Raw genomic sequence first — 16,722 nt, 5'->3', positions numbered from 1 at the left:
ATGAAATGATAATCAAATAAAGTGTTTAGGTAGGATTATAGACATTGTTAATGATATGTTTGTAAATCTAGCATGATATTTGTATTGTAATTATGTTACGAGATATATATTTAAATGAACATTTGATAAAGAATATTAATGGTCCTTACAAATTAGACTCTTGAGTTTTGAAACAATGCCATACATATTTTTGCAAAGTCATTGTCATTTATCTACACATGTATTTTTGCCAGTAAGGTGTGGTATGCAAGTTTTTACCTATGTTTACATCTGTTTGAACGTAAGAGACCGCTCACCTGGAATTATTAACGACGTCAATTACCTGATTATTTTCAACAGATCTAATTGATGTTCGAACAACATTTTAGCTGGTAATTGATCTTTAATGGATTGTACAGGTAACTTTTTTTTTACGTTAGATTTTTAAATCTTTAATTTTTTTCACTTTTTTTTTGTATGAGATTTGATAACGCAATAGTAAGTTTATTTATAATTTACAGACTTTTAATGTTTTCTAAAAATAAAAAAATATTAAATCAGCTAGTATATGAAATTTATGCTCTGACAAAATATTTTTGTGCACTTTAATACATTTTTATATTTATTCAAAAATGAATTCATTCCTTCCTCTAAATTGCAAAACTTGAGTAAGAAAATTAAAAATGACTATGGTATGCTTTATATTGATTTATATTGGTTAACTCAGTTTTGAGTGCTAGCTTTTGTCATTAAATATTTAAAAGTACATGTAAAAGTGCATGTATATAGACATTATTAAACTTTATATTGTATATTTTGGTTTTTACTGGGTTTTAAATGTATTACTAATAGAAACTTGAAAAAGAAACATGCATGCATGTTCTCATTTCTTTTGGTCTGAAAATTAACATGTCATATATACATGTAGTTATTGTAGTATTTACGATATGCAGGTCTACCATATTTTTAACATATTTTGTGGACATAGTTTTATCATGAATTTTTTATGTCAATGATTTGCAACTTTTTTAGGTCATTTAATGACAGGAAATGACAAATCGACAAAATAGCAAAAATAATTCCCTGTCTAAAAATTTACTACCTTTTTGATTTCAACGAATCTACCAAATTTGAACTGAATTGAAGATGCCCTTTACAAAAGTAACCTTTATTTTAGTCAATTCCAATAAAAAAAAATCAAAGGAATTCCAATAAATTGGCAATTGGTTCAAAAGAAGCCCAAATTTTGTGCAGTCAATATGTAAGACCTTTCATAATGTAACTGATGAAAAGAGTAGACATGTAAGCCAAGGCTCCGTGTTGAAGGCCATACCTTGACCTTTAATGGTTTACTTTTATAAATAGTTATTTTGATGGAGAGTTGTCTCATTGGCACTCATACCACATCTTCCTTATTCTATGTATGGCTGATAGTCAATGTGTATTGGTCAAAATAAATTACAATAAGAATTACGACTAAAGAATAATTCTTTAGTTTACCAGATTTATACTGACTCATGAGGTAGATGACAATCTAATAAAAAAGTTCTGTTGGCCTTTTTTATTTGAAAAAATACCCAGACTTACTTAGCTCGTGTTTAATGTTAGGAATTCATGATGACTTAACACATCCTGTTTGTGACAGTTTCTTTTAAGCTTTATAAGAATTATGTTCTAAGCTATCTTGACTACAACCAATATCGTATAATCTATTAAGAATTTATTAAAATATATGTAAAAAAGGTAGACTTGGAGTAGTGCATCATAATGGCTGCTTTTGATTTAAATTTTTAGCTATCACAAAACTCAGTCCCAAAACTTACATTTAAGCTTGCTCATCACGTCTAACATTATTTTAACTGAAGATCTTTTCCTCTGAAACAATAGATTATAAAAAAAACCAAGCTAGAACCAGTGTAATATTTCAAGACATGATTGAATTTGTAGTATTTATGTTTTTCCCAAATTTATTAGTGGCATGGAAAGTTTTTCAATAGTTTTGAATGTAAGTCATAATAATACTCCCTTAGTTGCAAAGCTGAGGTTTAGAGTGATTATTTTAAACAGAGAATAGCAGTGGCGGATCCAGGAGATTTCCAAGGGTTGAAACCCAGTTTTTTTTAACAATCAATGCATATAAATTAGGACATATAGTTTATTCTGGATTGGGAACCCTCCCTCCCTTTTAAAAATTGGTGGATCTGCCCCTGAATAGGTATCAATAAAACTTTTATTAAACCTTCAGAACTAATGGTAATATGTACCTCTCATAAATTCTACTATTTTGTGAGAACTGCGTTCCTTCCGCAAAACATGAGCTTGCTCATATCATGACATATGTTTACAAATTATAAAGGAAGATGAGATGAATAAATAGTGATAAGTGTTTTGACACAACAAATAAATATATGAACTGAAAATGTAACTGTGTTATGCAATGCTATTCTTAGTTTCTTAAAAGTGCACATGTATGTTTTTGGCAAACTTGCCAGAAATGAAGACATACATTGTACATGTACTGTTGTTGATATTAAGTGGAATCATCTGATCACATATTTATTTAAGGTAAATAAGATGTTCCTCTTTTAAATTGTTTTAATATAATTGCATGAATATTTTAGCAAAAAAATCACTTGTTTGAATTGGAGGTCCTACTTTCTCCCTGACATGTGAACAACAAAAAAAACAACAGAATAACTGAAATGTGCTGTAAATCTGCATTTTTGTTTTGATCTATCATTATAAAAATAAAGCTTTAAAAGAAAGAACAATTATAGGTAAATCCAAATATTTTTAAGCTTTTCTGCCAAATAGCTGGATTTGATTGGTTGACATTCAGTGTAAATTCTAAATCAATTTATCAAAACTAAGGATCTTCTTTAAAGAAAAATTGCATTTATGAACTCAAATACATGATAAGTATTAAAAAGTACATAAAAACAGATAAGACGCCTACGTAATAGGCGAAGATTTTATCCAAAGCCAAAGCTTTAGTCTATTGAGATGTGTTGATATGATGTCATGTTATTGTGGCAAAGTAGCTAGTCAAAACTTTTTTTGGAATTTCAACTTATTTGATTTTAGACACCATCAAGGTCATATGCTATTTTTTGTATGTGAGTATCACATTAATATTGAGATAAATGTATTACAGTATAAAGTTTTGCATAAGTAGACTGTCAAAGTTTAACCATCAAATGAACACAAATGTCTCAAAAAAAAGCCATAGTGTCCATAGGTTAACTCAAATGTAACAGAAAAATCTGTGGTTTATTAAAATCCACGTTCTTTGTTTTACTAAATCCATTTGTAGGCTAGTGAATGATATAAGAGTCTGTTTTGTGTTATGTTGTCTCTTCATGGTATATTTTGTGTCATATTTAATCTGATTTTCACCCTCAATGGTATGGCATCTGCAGTTAAAAGTATTATTTAAATTATCTAACTTAAGTTTGCCTCAACCATATGTTATGAATCTGATATACTATGCTAATTACCACAAAAGGCAGATCAAATACGAATTTGGGTAGTGTCACTTTTACTGTCCTTGAGTTATTTCCCTTTATAATGTTATATGCCAGGGGGAGCATCATCTGTGTCCCATGAACACATTTCCCATTTATTTTTATGTATAACATCTTTGGAAGAAACAAAAGACAACTTTACACAAGAGACCAAATGACAATAGTTAATAACTTTTGGTAACTGTAAAACCTTCAACAACAAGCAAAACCCATACTGCATAGCAAGCTATAAAAAGCCTCGAACATGACATAATGTAAAACAATTCAAACTAGAAAACTATGGCCTAATTTATTTATGTCATACATCAACAAACAACAACCACTGATTTACAGGTTCCTGACTTTTTTTGGTATATCTTCGAAACCAGCAACTTATTTTTTTTTAGTTTCTTTGTTAAATTTCATCTTTTTAAATTTACATTGTTATTCATGATTTTTTTTTAGTTTAAATAAACGATTAAGCTTCCTGAAGAATTTAAAATCAAGTGACAGTCACTTCATCAGCCAGAGATGTTTAGAAATTACTATTATATTAAAGATATTCATTTATCACTAAGTTATCAGACTTTAAAAAAATAATTATTTTATTATGACCACTGTAAAATACCCATTAACATAAACATTATTATGGAAAATAAGGAGTATGATTTATGCATATAATAAATTCATAGTTATAATTCATTCTAAACTATTGTAAACAAACAGATACATGACTCGGCTAATTTTATAAAAATGAAGTGTTCTTTAAATAATTCCAAATTCTGTTTTATTTTTTGTTACCTGTATTTTATAGGTAAATCTTGTAGAAAATAATCAATAAGGATATAAAGGTATAAAGATTATAATATTGCGTTGAGTAGCTCCGATAAAATTGTCCCATCATCGGTGTGAACGTGAGCGACAAACGTTAAAGAATGTTTAATGATTAGCGAGTTCCTCTCTCTCTATGGTACTACAGAAAAACCTTTAAAAACAGAATGATAAAGCAGGAGAAATCATTGGGTCACGTCCACAAATATATATGCTTAGGGAAACAATGATTAAGCACTCAGAAAACCCTGATCACGTTCACATAAGATAAGCCTCATTGTAACAAAACAAACTAATTATAAACCATTTTTATAATGCTCATCATATTCACAGCTGATTGATTTAATCACAGTGAAATTTAAATATGATGAAGCATTGAATTTGTATTTGTCATGTTTGCAGTTCTGTGTAAAAATCTCTAACACTAAATGATGTAGCACTCTTATTTTCTCTATCACGTTCACAAATATAAGTCATTGCTAATCGTAATCGTAAAATGTTGAATAAATATAAACTGTTTGGAAGTCTAACGTTAACAAGACGATTTAATCATTTGATGTTTGATCATCGCTTTATATGCAGTTTTTTGAGTGACTTGCATGCAGATAATTGTCTTCAATAAGAATGAGAGGTAGGGAACTTAATTTTATACTTGCAAGGCTTGCATTTTGCAATCTTAAAAGTTTATTTAGTTGACCTTGAACTACAATGTATGTACAAATGTATACTAATTATGCTTCATTTATCTAAGTATATGCTTTTAAATGTCATCATGTTCAGCTAAATTTGGCTAGTAACATACACATGTTTATTTGTCTGTTTATACCCGTTACAATTTTTTCACCATTTTAACTTCTATTTTGCATGTAGTAGGCTGAGAGCATGTTGCATACTAAACAATTGATCAGCATATTGCACTACGACAACCCAACAACACAAGTATGTAAATACTTGGGTAAAGTCATTTAAAGGACAACATAAATATTGCATAAAAGACAGTAAAACATATCACTTGTATTTTTTATCCAATTTGAATAGATACTTTGCAAGCTCTGTAAAAAAATCATGTTAAAAATAGATTTTCTATTAATAGCTTGTAAAAAAATGAACCCCCAAGAAGCTTTTGCTTGGTTGTTTTGTATCAGCTGCAATTGTTGTTACCTTTGTTTAGTTTGAAAATACTGTATATGTGTAAATTATTTTTGAAACAGCTTTATATTTTAAATGTAGTTCATGTGCAGACATCAGGTGTTGTATGATATTATACATGCAGCTATAGGCTACATTAAAACCTGTGTTTCTGTTTTGAAATAAAGGCTATCAGGTATCATGCAGATGGCTTCAACAAAAGGAGGGAAACTTTGAAATGTAGAATCCTTTTATGATGTACATTGATGGTGATACTGCTTTGTGATTTATCTAAACACAAAAGGGAACTTCCCAAAGGCAATGGAATGAAATCTAATTTATCTTTTTTTTTTTATTCAAAAATATCGAAGTGAGGATTTTTAAGATTTTGATTCATATAAACAGAAGATATCATATGGTAATTTGTGTTAGGATGCTGTCTTCTTTGAATATAAACATAATAATAATAATAACACCCTAAATCTCCCCTTATATATATAAGAAAACTTATCTTTATCAAGTTAAGCATTGAATTTATTTATAGATTTGTAAAACGTTAATGCCCATAAACATAAAAAACCTAACTAGATATTAATAAGATATATGACTTGATTATTATGATTTCTTTAAAGGAAGTAAGAAATGTAATATCATCAATGAGAACACCTTATGATATACATAAAAACGCAGAAAGACGATGAAATGTCGAGTCATGAAAAGGTGAACGTGAGTGACAGAGTCTTTGGAATGTAAGACTTACATTTAAATATTCAAGTCAACCACAACAAGTTACTCTTCAATGACTTTAATAGGGATATATATTAATTAGTAATTATGTAAAGGTGTTTTATGCCCTTTTTTGCATCACAAGTATGTTTTCATAACATTTGATCAAACTTTTTTTTATGATTTGATTTAATGGTAGTAATGTGCTGCTCTGGTTAAGTTTTTTATTGATGAGATTGTCAGGTTAAATTCTTAGGCCCTCTGCCAATATAAGAAAGATTATATGAATTTTCCTTAGCCGAAATTATTTTTCAACTTCAATTGACATTGGTATGTATTTTTTCAACATGCATGGTTCTCCATAGGATTAATACAATTGAAATTTATAAATGTAAATTGTGCTTAAGTATTAAGTTATTCCACGTCCACGGAGTCTTAAAGGCTGGTTTTAAAGGAAATTCAGTTGTTTACTTCCATTACTGTAAATGAAGTAGCAGACATACCACCTACCATGGTAGTATTTTTGTGAAAAGCATATTTACTCTAGAATTTTTACTTTGTATATATATGAAAGCAAAACATTTGTATTTTTCATCAATCAAAAATAGCAGTCATACATTATATTCTAACATTTGCATGAACTTTGGTCCTCATATCAATTTTTTTGCCATTTTAAGTGCATTTAATAGAAATTACGTCACTAATGACCATTTGAGTTACATATACATGTATTACATTGTACATTTTCAAAAAGTTTTTTCTTCACAAATAATAATAAGACAAGTGATCATGACTCATATAAATAAGCTTGAAAATATACATTGTATCTATAATCTTTGAAAGTACAGAAAGTTCAGTTGTAAATTTGAATGAAACAATATCAAGTTATGAAATAATGCATTGCAGTGCGCAGATGAAATATATTAAGCTATGTTATGGCATTGTGGTTATGTCAGGTACTAAGAAATAATAATTAATTGGCTAGAGGTAAAGGGGGAGGGTTGAGATCTCAAAAAACATGTTTAACCCTGCTGCATTTTTGCGCCTGTCCCAAGTCAAGAGCCTCTGGAATTTGTTAGTCTTGTATGATTTTTAATTTTAGTTTCTTTTATATATTTTGGAGTTTAGTACTTAACTAGTACAGGGGCCAGCAGAAGAACGCCTCTGGATGCGGGGGTTTTCTCGCTGTATTGAAGATCCATTGGTGGCCTTCAGCTGTTTCTATTCTTTGGTCTGTTTGATATCTTTTGACACATTCCCCATTTCCATTCTCAATTTTTTTATATCTATAATATTTGAAAGTGCACTTCAATATTATTATGCAGTGCAGTGCGCAGTTAAAATATATTAAGCTATGTCATAGTAGTGTGGTTATGACAGTCCTAATAAATAATAAGGATTATGTTGCAGTTTTATAAGTTTGTACCTGTCAAGGACACAGAGATAAAAATGTGTCCTTTTACCTGAAAAAAGTATAATTTTAGAATATAAATTTTATTTGGTTGTTTTATGTCTCAGGGCTTTATCTTCATACATGTCCTATAAAAGGTCTTTTTATTCTTGTAAACATTTAGTCCAGCATTTTTATTTGTTTATTTCAACAAAAATTCATTTGACTTTGAAAAGATATGAACTCTTAATAATTTACAAAGCTGATTGAAAACAAATATGATTTTTTCCGATATTTGTCAGCTGTTATTTAATATAATGCTGATATTGTGATTATTTGTAAGATAACCTTTAATATTAAAAGTTTTAACGAAAAGAACTAGGATTGATTATTGTTATATTTATGTAGAGAAATTGTCATTGAGTTCACTTTAATTGTAGTACATTTCATTGATTAATTTCACCTATGATATACTATAAAAGTCTGGATTGTAGTGAATGGTGGTTACTCAGGTAGAAATTCTCTCTCACGTTTACCTTCAACTGGGCATGCGTGTTACTCAGCAAAATGAAAATGTATATCTATTATGACCCACTTATAATACTTTTATTTTTGTGGTTTGCTGACCTCATACCTGTAATTGTACAACATTCTTTAAACTTCTGTAGTCACGTTCACATAGGTAATCGTCAATAGGAAGTCAAATAAACAAACTTTTACCGAAAAAGATCGATAGTTGCATTACATACAGATTAAAAAAATCTTTTAAAATTGATTTTGAAAGTTTTAATAGATTAAAAAAAGGATTTAATTTGCATCCTTTATTTAGATTATAGTATGTTTTGGTTTTAGCAGTTGTTGCATTTTATATAGAAAAATGAAATTACACAAAAATAGAAATTTTATCCCCAAAGTAATTTTTTTTTATAACTACAAACATTATTATTATATTGGATATTAAAGATATGTATCCCATGTCTCTATTTATTATTGCTATAGACGGTAAACTTTTAAAAGTTGACTTATAAGATTAATGTGCTTTACATCGGCTATGTAATACTAAAAAACATATCACATCCGCTACCAATGACAAAGATATCTGGTACAAATCTGTGTTTTAACAGTTTATTTACAAGTTGTTTTTGAAAAATAATACTTTGCCCTGAAGGTCTCGTTGTAATATGTCTGGATGTACATTTTTAAATCAAGATTGGAGGTAGAACAATTAATTATATATGGCTATTTAACATTTGATATAATACTATCTATCAGTGTGAACCATCACTAAGATTTGTATCAAATTTTTGTCATAAATCTAACGTAAAGAATACACAGTTAAGATAGCCATGTGAAAAAAAACACCATAGAAGGAAGAAATGCTACAGTAAAGAACGGCTGAGTCATTATCTGCCATTTTCTCTGGAAATCTAATCTACTACCATTGTTCTTTGATTACTATCTTAAAGAGATCATCACAATTTTCTATAGACTTAATCTTGTCATTTCTTTATTGTTTATGAAATTGATCTTTTTAAAAACAAAATGACAGGAGTTTTAATGGATTTTAGCTTGATGATTTCTTACGATTTGCTATATACCTGTGAACAGGTAAATGTGTTTGATGATGATGCAAATTTGATTAAATCGATACCATTTGTTTAATATTGATGTCAGGCAATGTTTTTATTGCCTCGTCATCCATCATCAGTGTGCAAATCTCACTAAATAGTTTGTTCCTTGTTTGTTCGTCTTACGTTCAATGTCCTGTTCAATTTTCATACTATAGTATTTTATTGTCAGAGGAGAGGTTTCATTCTTGCATATTTTTCACATATAACTCCTTCAAACTAAGTTGATCTTCGATGATTTGGCTATTCTTTTACTGGTCATGTTTAAGATTTTCACATATGCAAGCACTTATACATCCTTGGGTTCAAAATTTATTGGTTTGAGAGTTCCTGTGATGGTCCATCTAGATAAAGTGCTTCAGACCAAATTTAGAAAGCGTTATTTTTATGCCCCACCTACGATAGTAGAGGGGCATTATGTTTTCTGGTCTGTGCGTCCGTTCGTCCGTTCGTTCGTTCGTTGGTTCGTCCGTCTGTCCCGCTTCAGGTTAAAGTTTTTGGTCAAGGTAGTTTTTGATGAAGTTGAAGTCCAATCGACATCAAACTTAGTATACATGTTCCCTATGATATGATCTTTTTAATTTTAATGCCAAATTAGAGGGTTTACCCCAATTTCACGGTCCACTGAACATTGAAAATGATAGTGCGAGTGGGGTATTCGTGTACTGGGGACACATTCTTGTTTATTTTACAGTTAATATGTTCATGAATAAAATTTGAACAAGTGAATAAATGCAAAAAGTTACTTTTGTAGTCCTTATCTGTAGATTTATAACTGGTGCACCCTTTCCTTTGATTGAAAGATTCTACACAAGCATTCTCTGTTTGTCCAATTTCCTACCAAATTCTAACGTAAGATGACAAGGCATGTAAAGACTAGTAAATTAAGTTGATATACAAATTCAATTATATGCTAATTTCTTTGTACCTCAACTCCAGAAAAGAAACAAATGTAATGCTGACAAATAGTTACTCCTGATTTTCAGTTGAATGTTATAATACATTTAATATATAGAGATATGAACATGAATTTTAATGAACATTTTAATTTGAAGAATAATATGAATAAAACATTAGTGGACAGTTACGATTTTTTGCTGAGTCATTGTTTGACTTTGGATAGACCATCTGTTTGATTACCTGATTAACATTTGTAATTTTCCCAGGTAAAATTGCTTTATAATGTTGACTAGAGATTATATACTATTGTATCACCTCTGTCCAGTTTACCTTTGTGACTCAGCAAAACCATTTAAAATTTGACCATTTATATTGAACTGTTCAATCATGCATAGAAAATGACATGCACTTTTTAGTAGGAGGACACATTTAGCATGTTTTGTTTTATTTTGGATGTGAGCATGCTATTAAGTGACATCTAATGCCATCATGCAGAATACATACAGTAAGATCAATTTAATTTTTTAAATTTGGTGTTTAATTTTATTTTTAAACATTGATTATATATAAATGACCAATAGATGAAATGTTTAATTCAACCCTGAGACTACTGTACAGTTGTAGTATAGTATTCTCATATCAACCTAAATTATTTGATAAAATATTTTTTGCAAAAGAGAATTTTTGCTTTTAAGAATTGTAGAACTGGACCTGTGTGTATACTTTGAAAGTTGGATATATTCTGTAAGGATCTTATACTTCTTTCAGTATCATGTATAGTGTGTTTAATGTTTTGAAAGTACCCAGGATTAGTTTATCTCATACTTTGACCCATTATTGTCCTCTTTCAGTCTCTCTTCCTATTTTGTTTTTGGTCAATTGTCCTTTAGCCAGGTTTGACCGAATTATATTGGAGGTCATATACTGACCAGGTAGCAAAAATATGAACAGTAAGGATATTCATAAAAGGCCATCAGTAAAAACTCAGCAGTGTTACTAATCCAATAAGCTTAATTTTAATGAGGTTTTCCGAGATAATCCCCCATAATAAAACAAGGCAGTCTGAATCTCTTGCAACTCTACCAAGCACTACCTGTTACAATTACCACTCTTGGAAAAAAAAACGCTATTTCATTCAATACAATACGTAGGACATTTAAATGATCATGTGATATCAACTTTACGGGTAGCGATTTCAAGCAAGATTATACTACTAGTGAGTGTCAAGACTTTTTCCGAATTAACTAAAAATGGTTTTAATCTATAATAATAGTTGTTATATTTGTGATAACATGGATATTCAGGTGCAAAGAGAAATTTTATATTTCTCTGGAAAACAGAAATGGATTTTATTCACTTAAAAGGTAATTAAGTATAAAACTAATTTTGTTATGACACATTTACTGAATTGGAAGCTTAAGGGAATTATTTTTATTATGACTCGATATGAGCTGAACTATTTCAGTTATTAATTTTTTCTTAATTTATACTTTCAGGATGTTTTATCGGTTATATAACATTTGAATAAGATTTTTATTAAAGTTTTTTTTAAATTTTACATTTTTATTGAATTATACCGGTATGTATTTCCATGTACATTAGATAATAATGAATGTAAGTGTGATGTTAGAGAAACCTCCACTCCTTTAAAATTATAATCACTGTAAAAAGAAGACTTTATTTTTACTAAAGAACAGTGAAATTTTTAAAAAATAAAGTTTATCTTGGGCTGTGTTTTTGTCGCTACTAGATAAAATGACTTAAGCAATTTCTAGTTACTAAGTAAAAGTGGCCCTGGGATATGGGAACTACTGCATTCATTTCAAGAGGTAAAGAATTCAGAATCAGTTTAATTTATCCATTGCAGCTTTAAAAACTTTGTGCAACCTCTTTTGAGGAAAAAAAGTAATAATTTGAATTATCATATATTATATTTCTGCAAATTGTTTTTGCACCAAAGTACTCTGAATCAACAGTGTTTTATCTGTTATAATGTATACATGCATAACTTACTTACTCTTGACGAAGTTTTTATCTATATTTATTGATTGTCTCTAAAAATGTGTTCCGGTTAAAAATTAATTTGATGCAATGTTTAAATAAAAACCATCTGGAGAATATACCTTTGAAAAGTTTGGTATTCTTGCTACGAATAACTATAAGGTTAAACTTTGTTTGTAGCTGAGTTCTAGGTTATTAGTTTTAACGATTGATTGATTGATTGATTGGTGTTTAATTATGCTATTAGTTTTAACTTAATTATTGTGATACTGATAAAATATGTTTTACATAGAGTTTAATATCTCTGCCATTTACTGTAAATTTGCCATTTAATTATAAAGACTTCTTGCATAAATTTTTGTCCTCATTAAAAATACCGAAAATTGTTTGAATGTTAAATATGATACATTGCATAGTGACATTTGAATTTGGTGATCACATTAAAACATTGCACTGTGATTCAGCTATTTTTTCAAAGCTTACATTATTTCATTTCCAACTTAATATAAACTTTAATATTCAAATAGTTTAAGAGATAAAAATAACCACATGATATACAATTGTAATAATTTGGACAAAAGACAATGCCAATTAAAGGTCTTAGATGTTGTCAGTATGAGAATTTCTACAGGGTAATATAAGTTTGTATTTGTCTATAGATTTAAATGTGATAGGATACTCCTAATGAAATTTATAAGGAATAGACGAGGTAGGGTATATGTCAACGAGACAGCTACCCAATGATAGTATATCTAATAAGTTATATGGCACATGATAGGCCAAAAAGTTCATGAGACTTCAAGTTACTATTAAATAATAGTTCTTGTAAAACAATGTGAATTTGGTCAGTGCTGGAATGTTGTTTACCATACATTCAAATTTTAAATACATGTAGATCAAAAATATATCATAGAATAATAATAGTTTGTATGTGATTTTAAAAGGCTCATAACAGTTCAGCTTTAAATACATGTAGATCAAAAATGTATGTTAGAATAACAATATTTTGTGAGATTTTAAAAGGCTTATAGCTAGTCCCTGTTGAAAGAACTTTCACTGACTCATTAGACGAAATGATGTTGGTAAACCATTTTGAGTTTACCCTTCTGTTTTGTAGCGTTGGATTTTTTTTGGGAGCTTTTGTTATAGAATTGCTGTTTCAACTTTCAGTCATCTTAACTTTAAAAAGCACCACCTTTACTATCATTTCATAGCTAAGAATACACATCAGGTTCCTTTGCTTTTTTTAATACTTCAATATTTCTATGTATACATGTGCATCAGCTTTGATTTTGTTTATGCAATTGATTGATTGAAGTTGAAAGCATTATTGGCATGTGTCCATAATTACGTATGTTGCTGATGACTTGCAGTTATAAGAACTGCTGATAATGATTAACGTCATGAAGCAATCATAACAGGTGAATATATGGGAAAGCATAATGATATAGATAAATATTTACATAACAGATACATACATGAAGGAATCAATAATGATAATAATTAGAATGACTAAGGATTTCAGTAAGAGTACAGATCGACAGCATCATCAGCATTAGGTTTTTTATGGTATAATGTAGGTGGAATATTCTTTGTAAACGTTGTCAATTAGGATCATTGTCAGGAAACCTTCTTGAAATGATATCATACGGATTGATATGTATGAAATTTTTAAGATGAGTTTTTAAATTACGGAAGATAGATATATGTAGGAGTGTTGTTGATATCTCAGCTGAAACATGTTAACTACACTGAATTTTCATGTTTTATTTAAGGAATTTATTATAAATAAAATGGATTATATTTTTCTGCATTGTCATTGTGAAGTCAGAAGGTGAAATTGTTTTCATGCCTTTCAATCAGTCCTAATAGAAAATTATTTTCTATTCAATGAGGTAAATAAGTATTTTAAGCACACTTATAATAATCCCTTTTTGGGTTGATCTTGTTAGTGTACTTTTCATTCATTTCTAAAACGTCAAAGTCATATTGTCTCTTGATATAAAATGTATAACATATGATGATTTATTACAGGGTTTTTTGATGAATTACGATTTGTTATGTTGAATTATTTTTTGAGATGAAACACTCCCAACCTCATTCATATTTTCTTGCAGCTGGTCAGTTGTATTTTTATTTCCATAACAGCCTCTAAAAAATTAATAATGCTATTGGCAAGCATGCAATGACGCTCAGCATGTCAGTCTTGTACTAAGAAGGGTTTATGTTCATATCACAATGCTGTGTTTTCAGCTTGATATATATATGTAATATTTGCCACTGGACATTAAATAGCTATCATGGTAAGAGAATTCTTTTCAAGTGATCAGGATGTAGCTGAAAGACATTTAAATGTAGAAAATTAAACTAATACTTATTTTGTCTATTTTCAGGTTCTGCCATTTCCAATACAAGACATTTTCTAAGTATAAATATTCTGATATTAGTATGTTGGATCCAGTTTAGAATTGACGATAACAAAATCATCCAAAATGTCTGCCGAGGAAGTTTATGAGTCGAAGATGAAAACAGACAGTTCTTCCTGTTATAGGATACAACCATTGACAACAGAAAAACCTGCTGATGGTAGCATGAACTTTACCATAATGAAACATCCAAAAGAAGCATTGGATGTTATGAGTACTTTAAGACTTTTAACTAAATTATGTGATGTGACCTTAGTTGTCGGTGAAGACAAATATTTAGCTCATAAAATTGTGTTGGCTGCAGCTAGTCCCTATTTCCGTGCAATGTTTACCGGTGGTATGAAGGAGGAAGGCATGACCACGATTCCTCTTCATGGAATAACAGCATGTACACTTGCAGTGTTAATAGAGTTTGCATACACTGCTGAAGTTCGTGTAAATGAAAGGAATGTGTGCTACTTATTACCGGCTGCTACAATGTTTCAAATGAACCATGTTGTGGAAGCATGTAGTGTTTTTTTAGAACATCAGTTAGATCCTAGTAACTGTATTGGAATAGCAGATTTTGCTAGTGAACATGGGTGCCATGAACTAGAAACAAAAGCTCGGGAATTTATTTTCAAAAATTTCTCAGAAGTTGTACGTTGTGATGAATTCTTGACGTTAAATCCTTGCCAATTAATAAGTTTCATAAAACATGATGAATTAAATATTCGGTGTGAATCTGAAGTTTTTGATGCTGTGATACGATGGGTGCAACATGACTTAGAGAAGCGTGCATGTAAATTAGAGGGATTACTTTATGCTGTTCGTTGTCATTTCTTAGCCCCTCATTTCTTAGAAAAACAATTAAACAATTGTAAAGTTTTAAAGAAAATGCCTCAATGTCAGGAATACTTGACTAAAATTTTTCAAGGACTAAAATTACATCAGTCAATACCCGAAAAACCAAGAAAACCGTGTTCACCTCTAGTTATATACACTGCTGGTGGTTATCTAAGACAGTCCCTTAGTAATTTTGAATATTATAACACATGTACAAAACAATGGAATCGCTTGCCAGATTTACCGAAACCCAGAAGTGGATTAAGTGCATGTATTGTAAAAGGTGCTTTTTATGTGGTTGGAGGTAGAAACAATTCTCCAGATGGCAATATGGATTGTAATTCTTTAGAAATGTATGATACTTTAAGGAAACAATGGGTGACAAAGTGTCCTATGTCTGTGCCCAGGAATCGAGTTGGAGTAGGAGTTATAGACAATATGATTTATGCTGTTGGTGGCTCACAAGGCCAGCAACATCATTGTACTGTAGAAAGGTGAGTTGGTTTTGAAAATCTCTCTTGCACAAGTTATGAAGATTAATAAAAGTACAAAAGCTGGTGCAATGCACAGCTTCAATATCCTAAAGGTTACTTCGACACAAGTTATAATACCTAGAATATATTGGCAACATATTGTTTGTGATTGATTCGTGAAGTGTTTTATAGCTGTGTGTTGTGTTGTTAGTAAGTTGTGGGAATTAGAGCATATTTATTGTATTGTTTACATAATTGGTTTAATTGTAACCAATCAAAAGCTATAAGTTACTGGTTGTACATAATTCGGTATAGTAACATTATTAACATCGATTTATCTTGTAAATAAGACCTTTCTTGGTCAGTTTTTTCATTATTTTTTATTGCTTTACATTCAGAACAACAAGTTGTCATGATTGTTAATTTTCTCACTATCAAACTTTTTGTAATGCATGCTTATCTCTGAGGTTCAGAATTCTATCAAAAATATTTTGATCAGTTTATAATGAATTAAAATAACGGTAAGATCACTAACAATATTCAAATCACATATGCACTCTTTCTAGTACTTATGTAAACATGGCCAGTGCAGTTTAAGCTGTTTCTTAAGTTCCTATTTTGTTTTTATGCTACATTTGTTACCATTTTATTGGGAGTGCAGCATTCCATTCATATGGAATCTTGTTTGTGAATGGGCAATTTTGCATAGGAAATATATTCAACTGTCACTGGTGAGCTTTGTTATAGTCATTTCATAGTTCCTGATAAATGTTTGGCCTTCAAATCTTTCGCTTCGAAAGGATGTTACTTATAAAACATTTATCTTATTGGCATGATTTTATTTCATTGTAAAGGTGTTTTGCCTTTCATATACATTTTTGGTACTTTAAATAATGAGGCACTTTATACGTG

General features: G+C 29.8%; 1 protein-coding gene across 7 annotated transcripts in view; it reads left to right on the top strand.

The window, feature by feature from the left end:
- Positions 1–16,722, top strand: part of LOC139481136 (kelch-like ECH-associated protein 1) — a 28,807-nt gene that overhangs the window by 5,466 nt on the left and 6,619 nt on the right. For 2 of the 7 annotated variants that reach the window (XM_071264258.1, XM_071264288.1), the window contains exon 2: positions 14,480–15,831. In XM_071264258.1, the coding sequence (XP_071120359.1) occupies positions 14,579–15,831 (1,253 nt within the window). In that variant the 5' untranslated portion in view covers positions 14,480–14,578. Of the gene's footprint in view, positions 1–216; positions 399–2,466; positions 2,545–4,636; positions 4,945–10,481; positions 10,591–11,227; positions 11,450–14,479; positions 15,832–16,722 lie in introns of those variants that run through there. The other 5 variants (XM_071264268.1, XM_071264305.1, XM_071264278.1 and 2 more) reach the window with 5 other exon arrangements.

The sequence above is a fragment of the Mytilus edulis genome, chromosome 1 (genome assembly GCF_963676685.1).
Source record: "Mytilus edulis chromosome 1, xbMytEdul2.2, whole genome shotgun sequence".
Lineage (NCBI taxonomy): Eukaryota > Metazoa > Mollusca > Bivalvia > Mytilida > Mytilidae > Mytilus > Mytilus edulis.
The sequence above is the reverse complement of the archived record's forward strand: the minus strand, read 5'-3'. Positions and strand labels throughout refer to the sequence as shown.